General features: G+C 43.1%; 1 protein-coding gene across 1 annotated transcript in view; it reads right to left on the bottom strand.

Annotated features, from left to right (window-relative positions):
* Nucleotides 1-14,106, bottom strand: part of LOC116476836 (coiled-coil domain-containing protein 162-like) — a 61,206-nt gene that overhangs the window by 32,609 nt on the left and 14,491 nt on the right. The window contains 5 exon segments of the mRNA XM_032167196.1: nt 5,466-5,586; nt 7,042-7,180; nt 8,162-8,273; nt 8,276-8,390; nt 12,790-12,942. Coding sequence (XP_032023087.1) covers nt 5,466-5,586; nt 7,042-7,180; nt 8,162-8,273; nt 8,276-8,390; nt 12,790-12,942 — 640 coding nt within the window.

Genomic DNA, 14,106 nt, shown 5'->3' with positions numbered 1-14,106 from the left:
AGTCAGTTAAAGCAGAGAATGCTTTACAAATAACATGTACTATCTAAAACATTTTATTTAACTTAAAACTACGTAAATTTACAAACATCTGCCAGTCATCTAACATAGGGCCTAGGCCTTTTCTTTGTAAGTACCCACTGACTGAAGTTCTGCACCATCTTTGTTCTATAAATCTTGGTCTATAGTTTCTACTTTTGTTTGTTTGATTTTAGAGAAAACTTAAAGACCTGAAAATCCAAACACATCATTTTGCACAATTTCACAATTTTACCTAGTCTTTTCAGCTATCTGTCTCATAACCGATTTGATAATTTTTCTTTTTTCTACACAACTAGCCTTTTATTCAGGTTTTCCAAATCCTTTCAACATAATTTTTATTTTATTTTTTCTTTTCTTTTTTTTTTTTTGAGACAGAGTTTCGCTCTTGTTGCCCAGGCTGGAGCACAATGGCGCAGTCTCAGCTCACTGCCTCAGCCTCTTGAGTAGCTGGGATTACAGCTGCCTGCCATCACGCCTGGCTAATTTTTGTATTTTGAGTAGAGACAGGGTTTCACCATGTTGGCCAAGACAAAGTGCTGGGATTACAGGCGTGAGCCACCATGCCCAGGCGTTTTACTTTATTTTCTTTTTCAAATACATTTAATTTTTTTAGAGCAATTTCAGGTTCATAGCAGAATGGAGGGGAATGTATTGAGAGTGCCCATAAGCTCCCAGTCCTCACATGCATTCTCCACCATCAATGTCCTGCCCCAGAGGGTGCATTTGTTACCATCAATGAACCTACACTGACATGTCATTATCATCCAAAGCCTATAGTTTGCATTATGGTTTACTGTTAGTGTCCTACATCCTATGGGCTTGGATAACATATGACGACATGGATACACTATGTTAGTATCATACAGAATAGGTTCACTGCCCCAAAATCCTCTGTGCTCTGCCTATTCCTCCTTCCTACCCTCCTAAACGGTGGCAGGCACTGATCTTTTTACTCTCTCCATAGTTTCGCCTTTTCCAGAATGTCATATTTGGAATCATAAAATATGTTGCCTTTTCACATTGGCTTCTTTCACTTAGTAATATGCATTTAAGCTTCTTCCATGTCTTTTCATGGCTTGACAGCTCATTTCTTTTAAATGCTTAATGTTCCACTGACTAGATGTGCTACAGATGATCAATTTCAATTTAGTTTTTCTAGAATCAACAGATCTCTTTCTTTTTGTATTCCTATTACACTGGTTTACATAGTTTTTAATTAAATTATCTCAATACAATGACAGTTAAAACTGGCACAAACAGGTTTGGAGCAAACAATGATCAGCGATGCTAGGTAAAACACATGCAACCCAAAGACTGTGATTAGTGAGCACTTTGCTGGCTCATGTTACCAGGAGAACGGAAAGCGTCAGGTAACCCAGAAGCCTGTTAGCGAAGAAGGGCTGGGAGAACTGCTGCTGTAGTATCTTGAGGAACTTGTGTTCCATGGCACTGCTGGGGAAGTGCTGGCTGACACGACGCTCTTGTAAGAACTGTCTCTTGAAGCAAAACGTTTGTTCATCTCTCACCTTTAATATATGTACACTTATATTTTGATTATATTTATTATCCTATATTATTATATTTTTATATTTTATTTTATTTATATGTATTTATAACTACAGTACTACCAATAGTGAATATCACAAAGCATGATATACTTAGGGGAGGATTCATCAACAATGAGAATGGATCTCAATCCGCATTCCCAATAGTTTCCTTGACCTTTTACAATTTTTTTTGTCTGGTAGGCAGGTGGCTTACACCTATAATCTCAGCACATTGGGAGGCAGAGGTGGGAAGATCACTTGAAAAGTTCAAGACCAGCCTGGGCAACATAGCAAGAGGATGGCTCTACAAAAAATTTTTAAAAATTAGTTGGGCATGGTGGTGTGCACCGGTGATTCTAGCTACTTGGAAGGCTGAGGTAGGAGGATCATTTGAGCCCAGGAGTTCAAGGCTGCAGTGAGCTATGGTGGCACCACTGAACTCCAGCCTGGGTGGCAGCGTGAGATTGTATCTCTAAAAAAAAAAAAAAAAAGAAAAATTTATTGTCTCTCTTCTTATCAGATATGATTAGATTATGTTTTATGACCTCATAATGTGGCTGAGGATAAGCATGCACTAGGATTAGCAGTGTCACCTCTACTATTTTCTTGTTACTTGTGGATTGCCTGCCCATGGTCACTTCAGGACACCTCAGTGTAGAGTGTGGCATGTGACTCCTTACATATGGCTCTAATCTATTTAGAAGTTCTAATATTTTCTTCCCACACCCCTGGGATATATGCATTCCACTTTGGACACTGTTGGCCTTATAACTGCTCAGAGAAAATTAGAAAATCAATTAAAAATCACTGCAATGCCAAAACATCAAAGATGAGGGATGGCAGAATCTTTGTGAACCAATGGGGCCATCTCTGCTAAGATAAGCCCCGGGGCTGAACAAAGATGTCTGGATCCACTTTAGATAGTTTTCAGGGGACTACTAGTTCAGCCACCAAGACCTAGTATGAGGGCCAGGTCTGGATGCCACATCCTCAGAGGCTCAATGACAAACTGGAAACTCATTCAGAAGCTGTATGATCAAGCTCCAAGACAAGGTGAGGGGGAAGGAAGGAGGGAGAGGGAGAGAAGTATTCCAGGGTTCCTTTTTTTTTTGATACAGAGTCTCACTCTGTCACTCAGGCTGGAGTGCAGTGGCACAATCTTGGCTCACTGCAGCCTCGACATCCCAGGCTCAAGCAATCCTCCCACCTCAGCATCCTGAGCAGCTGGGACTACAGGTGTGCACTGCCATACCCAGCTAATTTTTTTTCCATTTTTTGTAGAGTTGGGGTTTTACCATGTTGCTCAGGCTGGTCTCAAATTCCTGAGCTCAAGTGATCTGCCTGCCTTGGCCTCCCAGAGTGCCTCTGGGCTCCAGGAGTGAGCCACCATACCTGGCTCAGGGTTTCTTTTTGGCAGATGTAAATGTAAACACCAGAGTCAGTCAGCCCACAGGGAAGGAGAAGACCCTGAGGAAAAGGATAAGGGCTTTTACTGTCCCTCTGGTTCTCAATACTCTCCATTCCTAACTTCCTCTGGAAAAACCTCCAGCCCCAAGCTAACCTTGACCACAGAGGGTGATCTCTGCATGAAGAGGCGGCCCTTGTGTGGAAGCCCTGTCCACTATGGCTACTTCTTGCTGCCAAGATAAACAGTAGGTAGGTGGGGATTCCAATATGTTATTGCCTTCTTTGAAGGCACCAAACCCACAGAGGTCTCAGGAAGATGACACTGAAGAAATGTATACCAAAGCACCTTGGCACACAGTGAGGACTCAATCGCTTGAATTAGGAGAACTCAGTAGAGGTGGAGATCCAGGTCTCCACACTGAGTCACGCCTGACAGACCAAAGAACAAAACAAAACAGAACCAGAAACAACAACCCTTCCCATTTGATATTGGCATGGAGTTTGAAAGTCTTATAAGTATAGCATCAAACAAGAGTTTAGAACTGGCCAACACACTCCAGCCAAAGTGAGGCTTGGTAATATCAACCTAGCCACTGTTAAAAATAACTCTACCCCTCCCCTTTGCCTGCCCCCCCACTGCATTGAAGGCCCTTTGCAGCACAGCTGACAGGCACCCTGCGCAAGGCAGCACAACCACAAAGCAAAGATGCTTCCCCACAGCCCCTCACCCCGGGTGTCTGGTAGGAACCACGGCCCCAATATGTGCAGATGGTTGCACCTGCTGCAGGCTTGTGGATTTTCTCCAAGGACTCGGAAGGGAGCCGCCTGGATGCAGCAAACACAGCACAAACAACAGGCGCTTTGTGTCTTGTTGAATGTTCTGTAACCAGAGCTCAACCACACTCAGCTCTCTGGTGGCATTAGAGACGCCCAGCTGGGGAGAGGCTCACGCTTTCATTGCACAGCGCCCTGTTTACAGAATTCAGTTATTCGAAGCACTAATAAAATGACTATGTCTTAGGTGAGGACAGAGGTTATTAATTAACACTACAATGTCTGTGGACTTTGTCTCAAAAGCAAAACCTAATTTAAGTTCGTAGTCAGACAACTCCCTAGCTCAAAGGTTATGAATTTCCTACAGAATATTCAAAGTTAGGAATAGATATTATAGATCAGACAGGACTAGCTACATAATGCAGGGGCCTGGTTCAAAATAAAAATGTAGGACCTCTTGTTCAAAAAGGAGGAAAAAGTGTCACACAGATATTAAAAGATAAACCTTTTCCCTTTCTTCTGCAGTCTTTCTCTTGACCTGTCACGGTGTTTTTAATTTGCCTTTAACGTTGCGCTCTCTTGGTCATGGGGATATGTGCAGGGGAAGTGAGACCCCCATAAGCACCCAGTGGACCTGCCTGTGTCTCAGTGCATGAATATGCATGACCCACCAGCTACCAGACTGAGGCACCGGGCCCTGCCTGGGGATGAGAAGTTGAGTCAGGCATCTCCCCTTCCCACTACCCCAATCCACCGTGGAAAGGCAACCCCCAAGAGTACTGCAACCTCTGTCCTGGGAGACTCTAGGTACCCAAGGTGGGCAGGAGGCTTGCCGTTACTGAGCTACCCATTGAACACATGGCAGTGCTGCCAGCCTAAGACCCCTGAGATGCTGCCGGGTGCACATGCCTGACCTTGACCCTCCCTGTGCCAAGGTCCCCCTCCCTTCTGGGTACGGGGAGGGTCAAGGTCAGACGTGTGTACCCAGCAGCATCTCAGGGGTCCCAGGCTGGCAGCAACACCATGTGTTCAATGGGTAGCTCAGGAAGGGTAAGCCTCCTGCCCACTTTAGGTACCTAGAATTGTAACTTTGAACAAATTCAAAGTTAAACCATTAAAAGTTTCAGGATGGTGACCACAGAACATGAAACCCCAAGTGCCCCTCTGCATCCTGTGTCACGTGCCCATGAAGTGGCCCCAGGTTTGGACCTCAGATGGAAGGAAACCATTCTGATTGCCTTCATACCCTAAATATGCAAATTTGACATATTATAACTTATATATGTTACAAATAATAAAGGCTTTAGGTTTCCCTTCATTTCAACTTTATTTCAGTTATGAGTTAATCAGTAGAGTTGAAACTGAAGTGAAACTATGTTTCCATTTGTTTAAAAAAGACTTTGTACAGGAAAAGAAATATACCAAAGTGCTTTGTGTCTTGTTGCAGGTTCTATAACTAGAGCTCAGCCACACTCAGCTCTCTGGTGGCATTTAGAGACACCCAGCTGGGGAGAGGCTTGCCCTTTCATTGCACAGGGTCAAGGGTAAAAGATCATTTTTATATCATTTTCTGGGCATCGCACCGATGTTTTGGTTTTTGCTTGTTTTTACAACAAATGTCGATACATGAATTGCTTTCGTAATTAGGAAAAACCAATAAACATTATTTTGTGAAGTAACAAAATAAATGTACTTTACCTGTAGGGAGAGAACACTTCTCCTTGGACTTTTCAGATAAAACCAGTGTCATCTCTCTGTTAACTTTTCTTAGTACCTCTTGGATCATATGCATTTCACAATTTTCCAGAAGTTTTTGAAGCTAGAGTAAGCACAGGTTGAGGGTCACTCTCTACATTCAGATTACATTTTGGGTCCCGTGTCACATTCCTGCAGAAGGGCTTTGGGCTAGGGCCTGCCCCTCAGCTACTCTCCCAGGAAAGAAGAAACACTTCCCTTCTAGGTCTCCCTAGTGCTTCTGGGGGCACAGATGTACCTCCCTGGAGACCAACACCTTTTCTTCCCGGCTCACATCCTTATTGATAAAATACAATCCCTTTTTTTTTTTTTTAACCAAGTTTTGCTAAATTGCAAAGTGTCTAATCCCTGGGGTGACCTCATGTCTTTTGGGGTCTCTAAATGTGGCTAGGATTCTGTGAGTTCTCATTACAAAAGAAGCTCTCAGCCGGGCGCGATGGCTCACGCCTGTAATCTCAACACTTTGGGAGGCCGAGGTGGGTGGATCACGAGGTCAGGAGTTCGAGACCAGCCTAGCCAAGATGATGAAACCCCATCTCTACTAAAAATAAAAAAATTAGCTAGGCACCTGTAATCCCAGCTACTCTGGAGACTGAGGCAGGAGAATTGCTTGAACCTGAGAGGTGGAGGTTGCAGTGAGCCAAGATCACGCCACTGCACCCTAGCCTGGGCAACAGAGCAAGACTCCGTCTCAAAAAAAAAAAAAACAACAAAAAAAAACCCAGAAGCCCTCAGGTATAAAACTTGATTTAGATACCAAGGAAGATTTCACAAGATTTAAAACTCCATGTAGGACCAACAGTAAAGTCTTCCAAAAACTGTGAGCCCTCACTCAATTCATTACGCTTGCAGAGCATAGGTTTCTCCCTGTTGTAGGCCCCCAGGTGTTGGAAAGGAATAGGGCTCAGAAGGGTAAGCAGTGAGCTTGGCACTGGGGCCTGACGGGGGCTTACTTCTCCTTGTTGCTCAGTGGATGAGCATCTCTGCATTGACAACCAAACAGCTGAGGCTTTGCTTGCCTGGTACAATAAGCCCAGCCACAGAGCGCCTGAGTCCCAGGATCAAGCTGAACAAGGAATTGGGAAACAACTTCTCCACACAGATCATCTTACACATACCGAATGGGCATTTTCTTATTCTCAGAAAAACAGTTACAGGGAGATTTTACAAATATTTCATTTCCATGTGGATACTTGTGTGCTAAATTTTATGCTTAAGATAATGGTTATGTTTTCTATGATCATTCTTATGAAGGTACACATCAATTTGAGGAAAATCAAAATGATAAAATTCCAGACTTATAGAACAGGGACATTAAGGGTAGTAATTTGCTTCATCGAAGCACCACATGCCTTTAAATACTTAGTCCTGCCCTCCCTCCAGCCCATTCAATGATTTACAACCCTGCAATTTACACTTAGCTTCTTAGAAAAAATACCATTTTGGTATGCCTGTAGTTTTACATGCTAATGCCATAAAGGACATTTTCAAAGGCAAATTTAAAATATATCATGCATACCTGGTGAGTTTTTATTTCAATTTCTGAGGCTCCACTGGGGGGAAGAACAGACTGATTATTTACTATAAATCCTTCAAATTCATCTTCTTTCCCCATCTGCCTGGCTATAGCTTTCATGCTGGGGTAGAGAATGTCAGTTCTATTAAAGAAGAAAGACAGAAATTAGCAAACATATTTTTTCTCATTTCGATTCTCTGATAATCATTTTCGTTCATTTTCTCTTTCCTATCATCAGTATCCTAACCCATTCACAGATATATCAACATCTAAATTCACCACAGTTATCATTCCTTAGCCACATGAAATCATGAGGCTTTTTCCTGTTGGGTGCATATGATCTCAGTCCTCATTCTTCAAAATATTGACAAGTCTTCACCTTCCCTAGTTAACAGGGACACTGACTATAATAATTTCACAAGATAAACAATCTGGCTATACCAAAGTGAACTTTTTGTTGTTGTTGTTGTTGTTTCTTTTTGTTTTTTTGAGAGCGAGTTTCACTCTTGTTGCCCAGGCTGGAGTGCAATGGTGCGATCTCAGCTCACTGCAACCTCTGCCTCCTGGGTTCAAGCCATTCTCCTGCCTCAGCCTCCCGAGTAGCTGGGATTACAGGTACCCACTATCATACCTGGCCAATTTTTTGTATCTTTAGTAGAGACAGGGTTTCACCATGTTGGCCAGGCTGGTCTCAAACTTCTGACCTCGGGTAATCCACCCGCCTCAGCCACCCAAAGTGCTGGGACTACAGCTGGGAGCCACCACGCCTGGCCTAAAGCAAACTTTCTTAAGCTTGGTAAGGCTCAGGGTGTATGGGGGTGCTTAGTAAATGTTTGTTTGTTAACAGACACGTGGCAGAAGCAACACGCCTTCCCAGCCAGCTATGTCGTTCGAGCCAGGGCCTGCAGCTGCTAGAATGCCTCCCATTCCCCAGACCTGTGCCACATGTGCCATCTGTATATCTCTGGCTGCAATGCTGCAAGCTCTAAGAGACTCAGTCTATGGGTCTAATGGTTCATATTAGGATTCATGGACCAAATCTCGCCCTCAGATTAAGGGGCAGGAATCTGCCATCCCCCAGGTTCTAGTCATGGCCGTGAATTTCATCCTCAGCAGCACTCACTCATAGAGCTCTGAAAACCGTTTGTGGAGAGAGACACAGTTGATATCCTGGCCTTGCAGCTTGAGTTGGCCCCAGTGCTCCTTTAGCACTTCCAGCTGCTTCCACAGTATCAGAATGATCTCAGCAAAGCAAAGGACATCACCGCATCGCACGGGCCCTCCAGCAGCTCGGAGGTCTTTGGGCTGCTTCAGAACTGACTTCTGAATCCTGGCACTTTGGACCAATCTGGCTGAAAGCATTATGGAAATCCTTCTTTACTGATCATGGACCAACACAGGCTAACCTTTTACATGCAGCTTGTGCAAAACAAAGCCTTTGGAGAATTAACTTTTTCCCCAGGAGGAATGGTTTACAGGCCCACAGCACATGTAGAGTTGAGAGGTTGACCATCCTTCATGAACAGTTTATGGAAAGGATAGGAATGCTTCAACTACAGCTTTCTGCTTGGGTCTGGAACCATTCATTTTGAAAACTCTCTTACTTGCATACTAACATTTTATCTGCCTTTGAAAAACTGAGCCTTTTGTGTTTTCCCTCTGCATTCTGGAAAGTGCTCTTCAATACACCTGAGATTAAAATTTCCATCACGGTGGAGCCATGAAGTAACCTTCCATTGAGGGTTTTACCCATCTTATGGGTAAAGAAATGGAAACTTAAGTTTATCCTACCTCCTGTTTCTTCTCATCTTTTAGAAGTTAAGCAGGAAACATTTCTCTTAACTAGAATTTATCATTCAATAAGAAAGATTACTTTAAAATTATGATTTCTTCATGTATTCATTAGTGCTTTCCTTAAGTAAATAATTGTGGAGGGGCTGCTATGAGCCCTGGAGGATGTGGAGGAAACAAGGTATTCGGGTCCTTGTTTGTCCTGCTGTCCTGCAGCCAGTGGTCTGAGGGCCAGGGTCACCCGGAGTGAGGAACAAAATGAGGACCAGATTCAGGCCCACTGCCTGTCCACAGTGTCTCAGTCACAGAAAAAGGAGCTCTTCTTGGCAGACCAGGATGGCAAATCCCATGATGTTATGATAAAAAGAGCCTTAGAGACCATTTAGGTGACAGTACCTGAGACACTCAAGTTTCCTGGCTAGAAACAGGGAGAACAACCTGGTATAATTGCAACCTAGAGCAGTGGTATTAACATATCTAAGGAAAAGCCTGCCTGCCAGGAAGAGCATTGGTCAAATTGTCCAAGGAAGAATTGATAAGCAAAACCCAGGGGAGAGTGAGTTCCTGTAGACTGCTGGTAACTCCTCAGTCTTGTAGCCTGCCTCCCCAACAATCAGCTAGTGTATAGATTTCCAGATTTTATTTTATCCTCAGAGCTCTTTCATCAAATGAATTCTTACACACTGGCCCAAATATTCAACAGACCAAGGCCAAGCATGGTGACATGAAGGGGACAGCCTGGAGGCCACGTAATTGCTGCCCCTGCTCCCCAGCTCAAGAAGCCCCAAGGTGTCTTTGAGGAACCCCAGGGCTCCTTGGACCACAATTTTAAAAGCCCTGAGCCAATTCATCACCTTTACTTTGGAGCTTTGGAGACTGAGGCCTAGTGAGATCAAAAAACTTGTAGCATAACTGGGGTAGGAACTCAGGAGTCCTGACTCTCAGGGCAGTATAAATTCCACTGCTTCTTATTGTCTATGAATAGCTAAATACTCCTAAATAAAAACACATGAAATAAAGTTAATTAAAATAAATAATAATTTTAAAGCAAACTTGTTTGTTAATATGTTCATATGATGATAAGTCTTTTCTACCTACGTGCTTTAATTTAACAGACAAGAGAAGGAACAGGAGCCAAGATAAATAACAAGGTGGAGGATGGTGGGGAATGTCAGGAAAAGATGGTAATCCATCACAGATAGAGCCAAAAAATGGCAAACAGAAGGACCTGAGGGCCCAGCATGTTTTTTTATCTTGGCACAATTTGGTCTATACTCAGCTTTGCAAATGATCACACTGGGTGAAGATCTAATTATGTTGTGGAATGTAGATGGCACATATAAAACCACTTCTTTTTCCACTAATTGGCCCCAAGTGGACTTGTGACTCAGTTTAGGTAAAAAGACACAAGGAAAATCTAATGGGGGGGCTTCTAGAAAATATTCCCCTCCTTGATAAAAAGATAGATCTCCAAGGAGAAAGCTTTTTTGTTCCTGTTTTTATCATACAAACAGGAGGGAGATGTTTGCCAACACACCTAAATGGCAGAGCTTGAGTCCTTGAAGTCACTGTCAAGGGGCTACACCAACCTGAACTGCCTCCTTCTAGACTTCTTATTATGGAGGATTAATATGCTTCCCTAATTTAAGTTATAGCTAATGGAACAACCTGTTACTTGCACCAGAAGCACTCTAATTGGCACAGAGAAGCATCGGGGTAAGGGTGGATTATCAGAAAAAGCTTCCTAAAGAGTGGTTTGGAAGTGGAAATCTGAAGGATAAGTAAGAGTTAATCAGGTGATGAAGCAGAAAGAGGAAGGAGAGGGAAGTTTTCCACTACAGGGACCAGTCTGGGAGAAGTACCGAAGAGAGCATGGTGCATTTGACAAATCGAAAGACATTAAGGGTAGAAATATTGGCAGGAGTCAAGTCACAAGGGGCTGATGAAAGCATTTGGACTCTTCTCAGGGCATCTGGAATCCATTGAAGAGTTATAGTGAAGGAAGTGATATAATCAGGCTTGCATTTAAAAATATTACCCTGGTGAATGGATTGGAAGGAGGTGAGAGTATGTGTATTGAATCCAATTGGAGGTCAAGATCATCGCCTAGTGATCAGGGATGATGATGGTTTGGACTCATAGAAGTGGGTACTGTGGGGGAACAGAGAAAGAAGACAAACTTGAAAGATATTAAAATAATTGATAGTAAAACTTGGTGACTGGTTGTGGGGTGTGGGACAGAAGTCAAAGATGGTGCCCAGAGTTTTTGGCTTGGCCAACTGGGCAGGTAGTGGTAAACTGACAGAGAGGGTCAAGATTTAGGGAGTAAGATGACCTTAGCTTGAGAAACGCTGTCTCTGAGATGGAATAAGTGGAGATATCCAGCAGGCAATTGAACATGTGAGTCTGATAGGATTCATACTTGGGCTAGACATATAGATTTGGATCATTGCATGTGAATATCATCAAAGTTATAAAAGTAGATGGGTTTTCCTAGGGAGAGGGTGAGGAATGGAGCAACCTAGTAGAGAAGAGGATGAGGGAGCTCTAGGGCCAGACCGTTGGGTTGGAATCTGAGCTTCTTTCCTCATTAACCATGTGACTTTGGCCATGTTACTTAACCTTTTTAAGCCTTAGTATTCTTATCTATAAAATGAGAACAATGAAACAACCTATCTCATGGAATTATTGTGAGGACTAAATAAATGAATACAGAAAAAGCAATCTGAACAAACCTCAACTTCTAGGCAATAATACTAGTGGTATTAATAGTATTCAGGGCTGACTTAACAGCTTGGGCAGAGGAGGCACAGTGCCTAGGGACCACAAAATGCTTTATTTTTTTTTAATCAGAAAAAAAGACCTTTTAGGCTAAATAAAATGCTTTAATATATGATATTAATATATTTTTCTTTGTACTAGCACAATGTTAAAATATAACTTTTAATGGTTTTTCATGGAGGAGGGAAGAGCCCACAAAGGTAAAAGTGTTAGGGCCTGTGGAAGTCAAAATGTGGCCCTGGTAGCAGTGGTGGGATAGATTATAAAAAAATTTTAGGGTTGGCAGAGGTAGAGGACCCTACAGAAGGGTCTGAGAAGGAGGGCTCAGCGATGTTGGAGGAAAGCTAGGAGAGACTCATGCTGTAGAAGCCAAGGGCAGAGAGGCTTTGAGAAGGACTCTGTGTCAAATGCTGCCAAGGGGTTAGGTAGGAAGGTGACTGAAAGTACCCAGGGGATTTAGTGACAAGGACCATCTCTTGATGAGAGAGGTTTCAGCAGCAAGATTGGGAAGACAGACTGCAGTGCTTCAAGGAGTGTCAGGAAGGTAAGAAAATGGAGATGATGGGTTTAGGCATTGCTCAGAAAGTTTGGCTCGGACAGAAAAGCTCTTCAAGTAGGGGCACCAGCTAGTTTGTCTGGCATCCAAACATGTCTCTGCCTAGTTCCTGGATACATGCAAAATTGTTTAAAGTCATGATACTAGGAGGGCTAGTGGCTCTTGCACCTTAGAGCTTGAGAGTGATAAACCCAGAGGAGGCAGTGCCTGCCCAGGAGTCCATAGGCCAGTAGTTGAGTGATGAGGACAAGAGCCCAGGCCTGAGATGTTCACCTGGGGCTATCAGACCCCTCTGGCCCTTCCAACTCCACTTCTAGATGTATGACTCACAAAGAAAGCATCCAGTTGGTGTTTTTGTTTCATTTGGGTTCAATAGACCTCCCACAACTTTTGTCGTATTTTTAAAATTAAAATAGATGGATATACCATAATCATGGAACTTAGAAAATGCTTTGCAGTGGCTACCCCTGCTCCACTGTTGCTGCCAGGTGGTGTTGGCACAGTCCTGGGACCTACTGAGAGAGGCTGTGGGAAAACATGACTCCCCGGACCAACTCCCCAACAGAGAGGTCCTTCAGTCCAATACAGTACTGGTCAATATGGAAACGATTCCCCAAGAATACCTGTGTATTTTTGCCCAGTGTGGCTTGCTGTCTTTGGGGGGCCTCCATGGTCACATGATAGCTACTCAGAACATCTTCCAGTAGCAGTTGCACACCCACCAGTTCTCCATGAGCCACTTTGTGGTCACGGTCGCTCAGCCCACAGAGGCACAGCTAAAAAAAACAAAAAACCCTTCCATTTGAAGACCATATATATTTTTTACATATGGTTTTCAGGAAGAAAACTGGGAGTAACTGTATTTACAAGAACCCATTCCCTCAACTGCTAGAAAATTCATAAAAACCAGAGTAACATATCTAACTTAAAGTTTTCTTTGAGCACATCAAACTTTTGGCTCTGTAAGAAAATGACAAGTTTCCAGCCCTTATAGCAGATCTGTACATGGTGAATGTATAGTGTGATATCAATTTTCCCTTAAAAGTATAGATATAAACCCATATATGCAGAGGGAAAATACCAGGGAAATAAAATGTGAACTGTAATTGTCTCTTAGTTGTGGAACTATGGTTGATTTTTTATTTTATTTTACTATTTTATTTTATTTTATTATTTTATTTTATTTTTTAAGAGAGTCTCACACTGTCACCAGGCTGGAGTGCAGCCTGGTGCGATCTCAGCTCACTGCAACCTCACTGCAATCTCCTGGGTTCAAGTGATTCTCATGCCTTAGCCTTCTGAGTAGCTGGGACTACAGGCATGTGCCACCACACCTGGCTAATTTTTGCATTTTCAGTAGACATGGGCTTTCACCTTGTTGTCCAGGCTGGTCTTGAACTCCTGAGCTCAAGCAATCTGCCCACCTTGGCCTCCCAAAGTGCTGGAATTACAGGCGTGAGCCACCACACCCAGCCATATGGTTAATTTTTTAAGACCATTTTTACTATTTTACTTAAAAAACTTGATGGGACGTACCTTGAAATAATAAGAGCTATCTATGACAAACCCACAGCCAATATCATACTGAATGGGCAAAAACTGGAAGCATTCCCTTTGAAAACTGGCACAAGACAGGGATGCCCTCTCTCACCACTCCTATTCAACATAGTGCTGGAAGTTCTGGCCAGGGCAATCAGGCAGGAGAAGGAAATAAAGGGTATTCAATTAGGAAACGAGGAAGTCAAATTGTCCCTGTTTGCAGATGACATGATTGTATATCTAGAAAACCCCATCATCTCAGCCCAAAATCTCCTTAAGCTGATTAGCAACTTCAGCAAAGTCTCAGGATACAAAATCAATGTACAAAAATCACAAGCATTCTTGTACACCAATCACAGACAAACAGAGAGCCAAATCATGAGTGAACTCCCATTCACAAT

This window comes from Hylobates moloch, unplaced genomic scaffold, assembly GCF_009828535.3.
Source record: "Hylobates moloch isolate HMO894 unplaced genomic scaffold, HMol_V3 SCAFFOLD_2, whole genome shotgun sequence".
Lineage (NCBI taxonomy): Eukaryota > Metazoa > Chordata > Mammalia > Primates > Hylobatidae > Hylobates > Hylobates moloch.
This window is presented reverse-complemented; position numbering and strand designations above follow the sequence as displayed.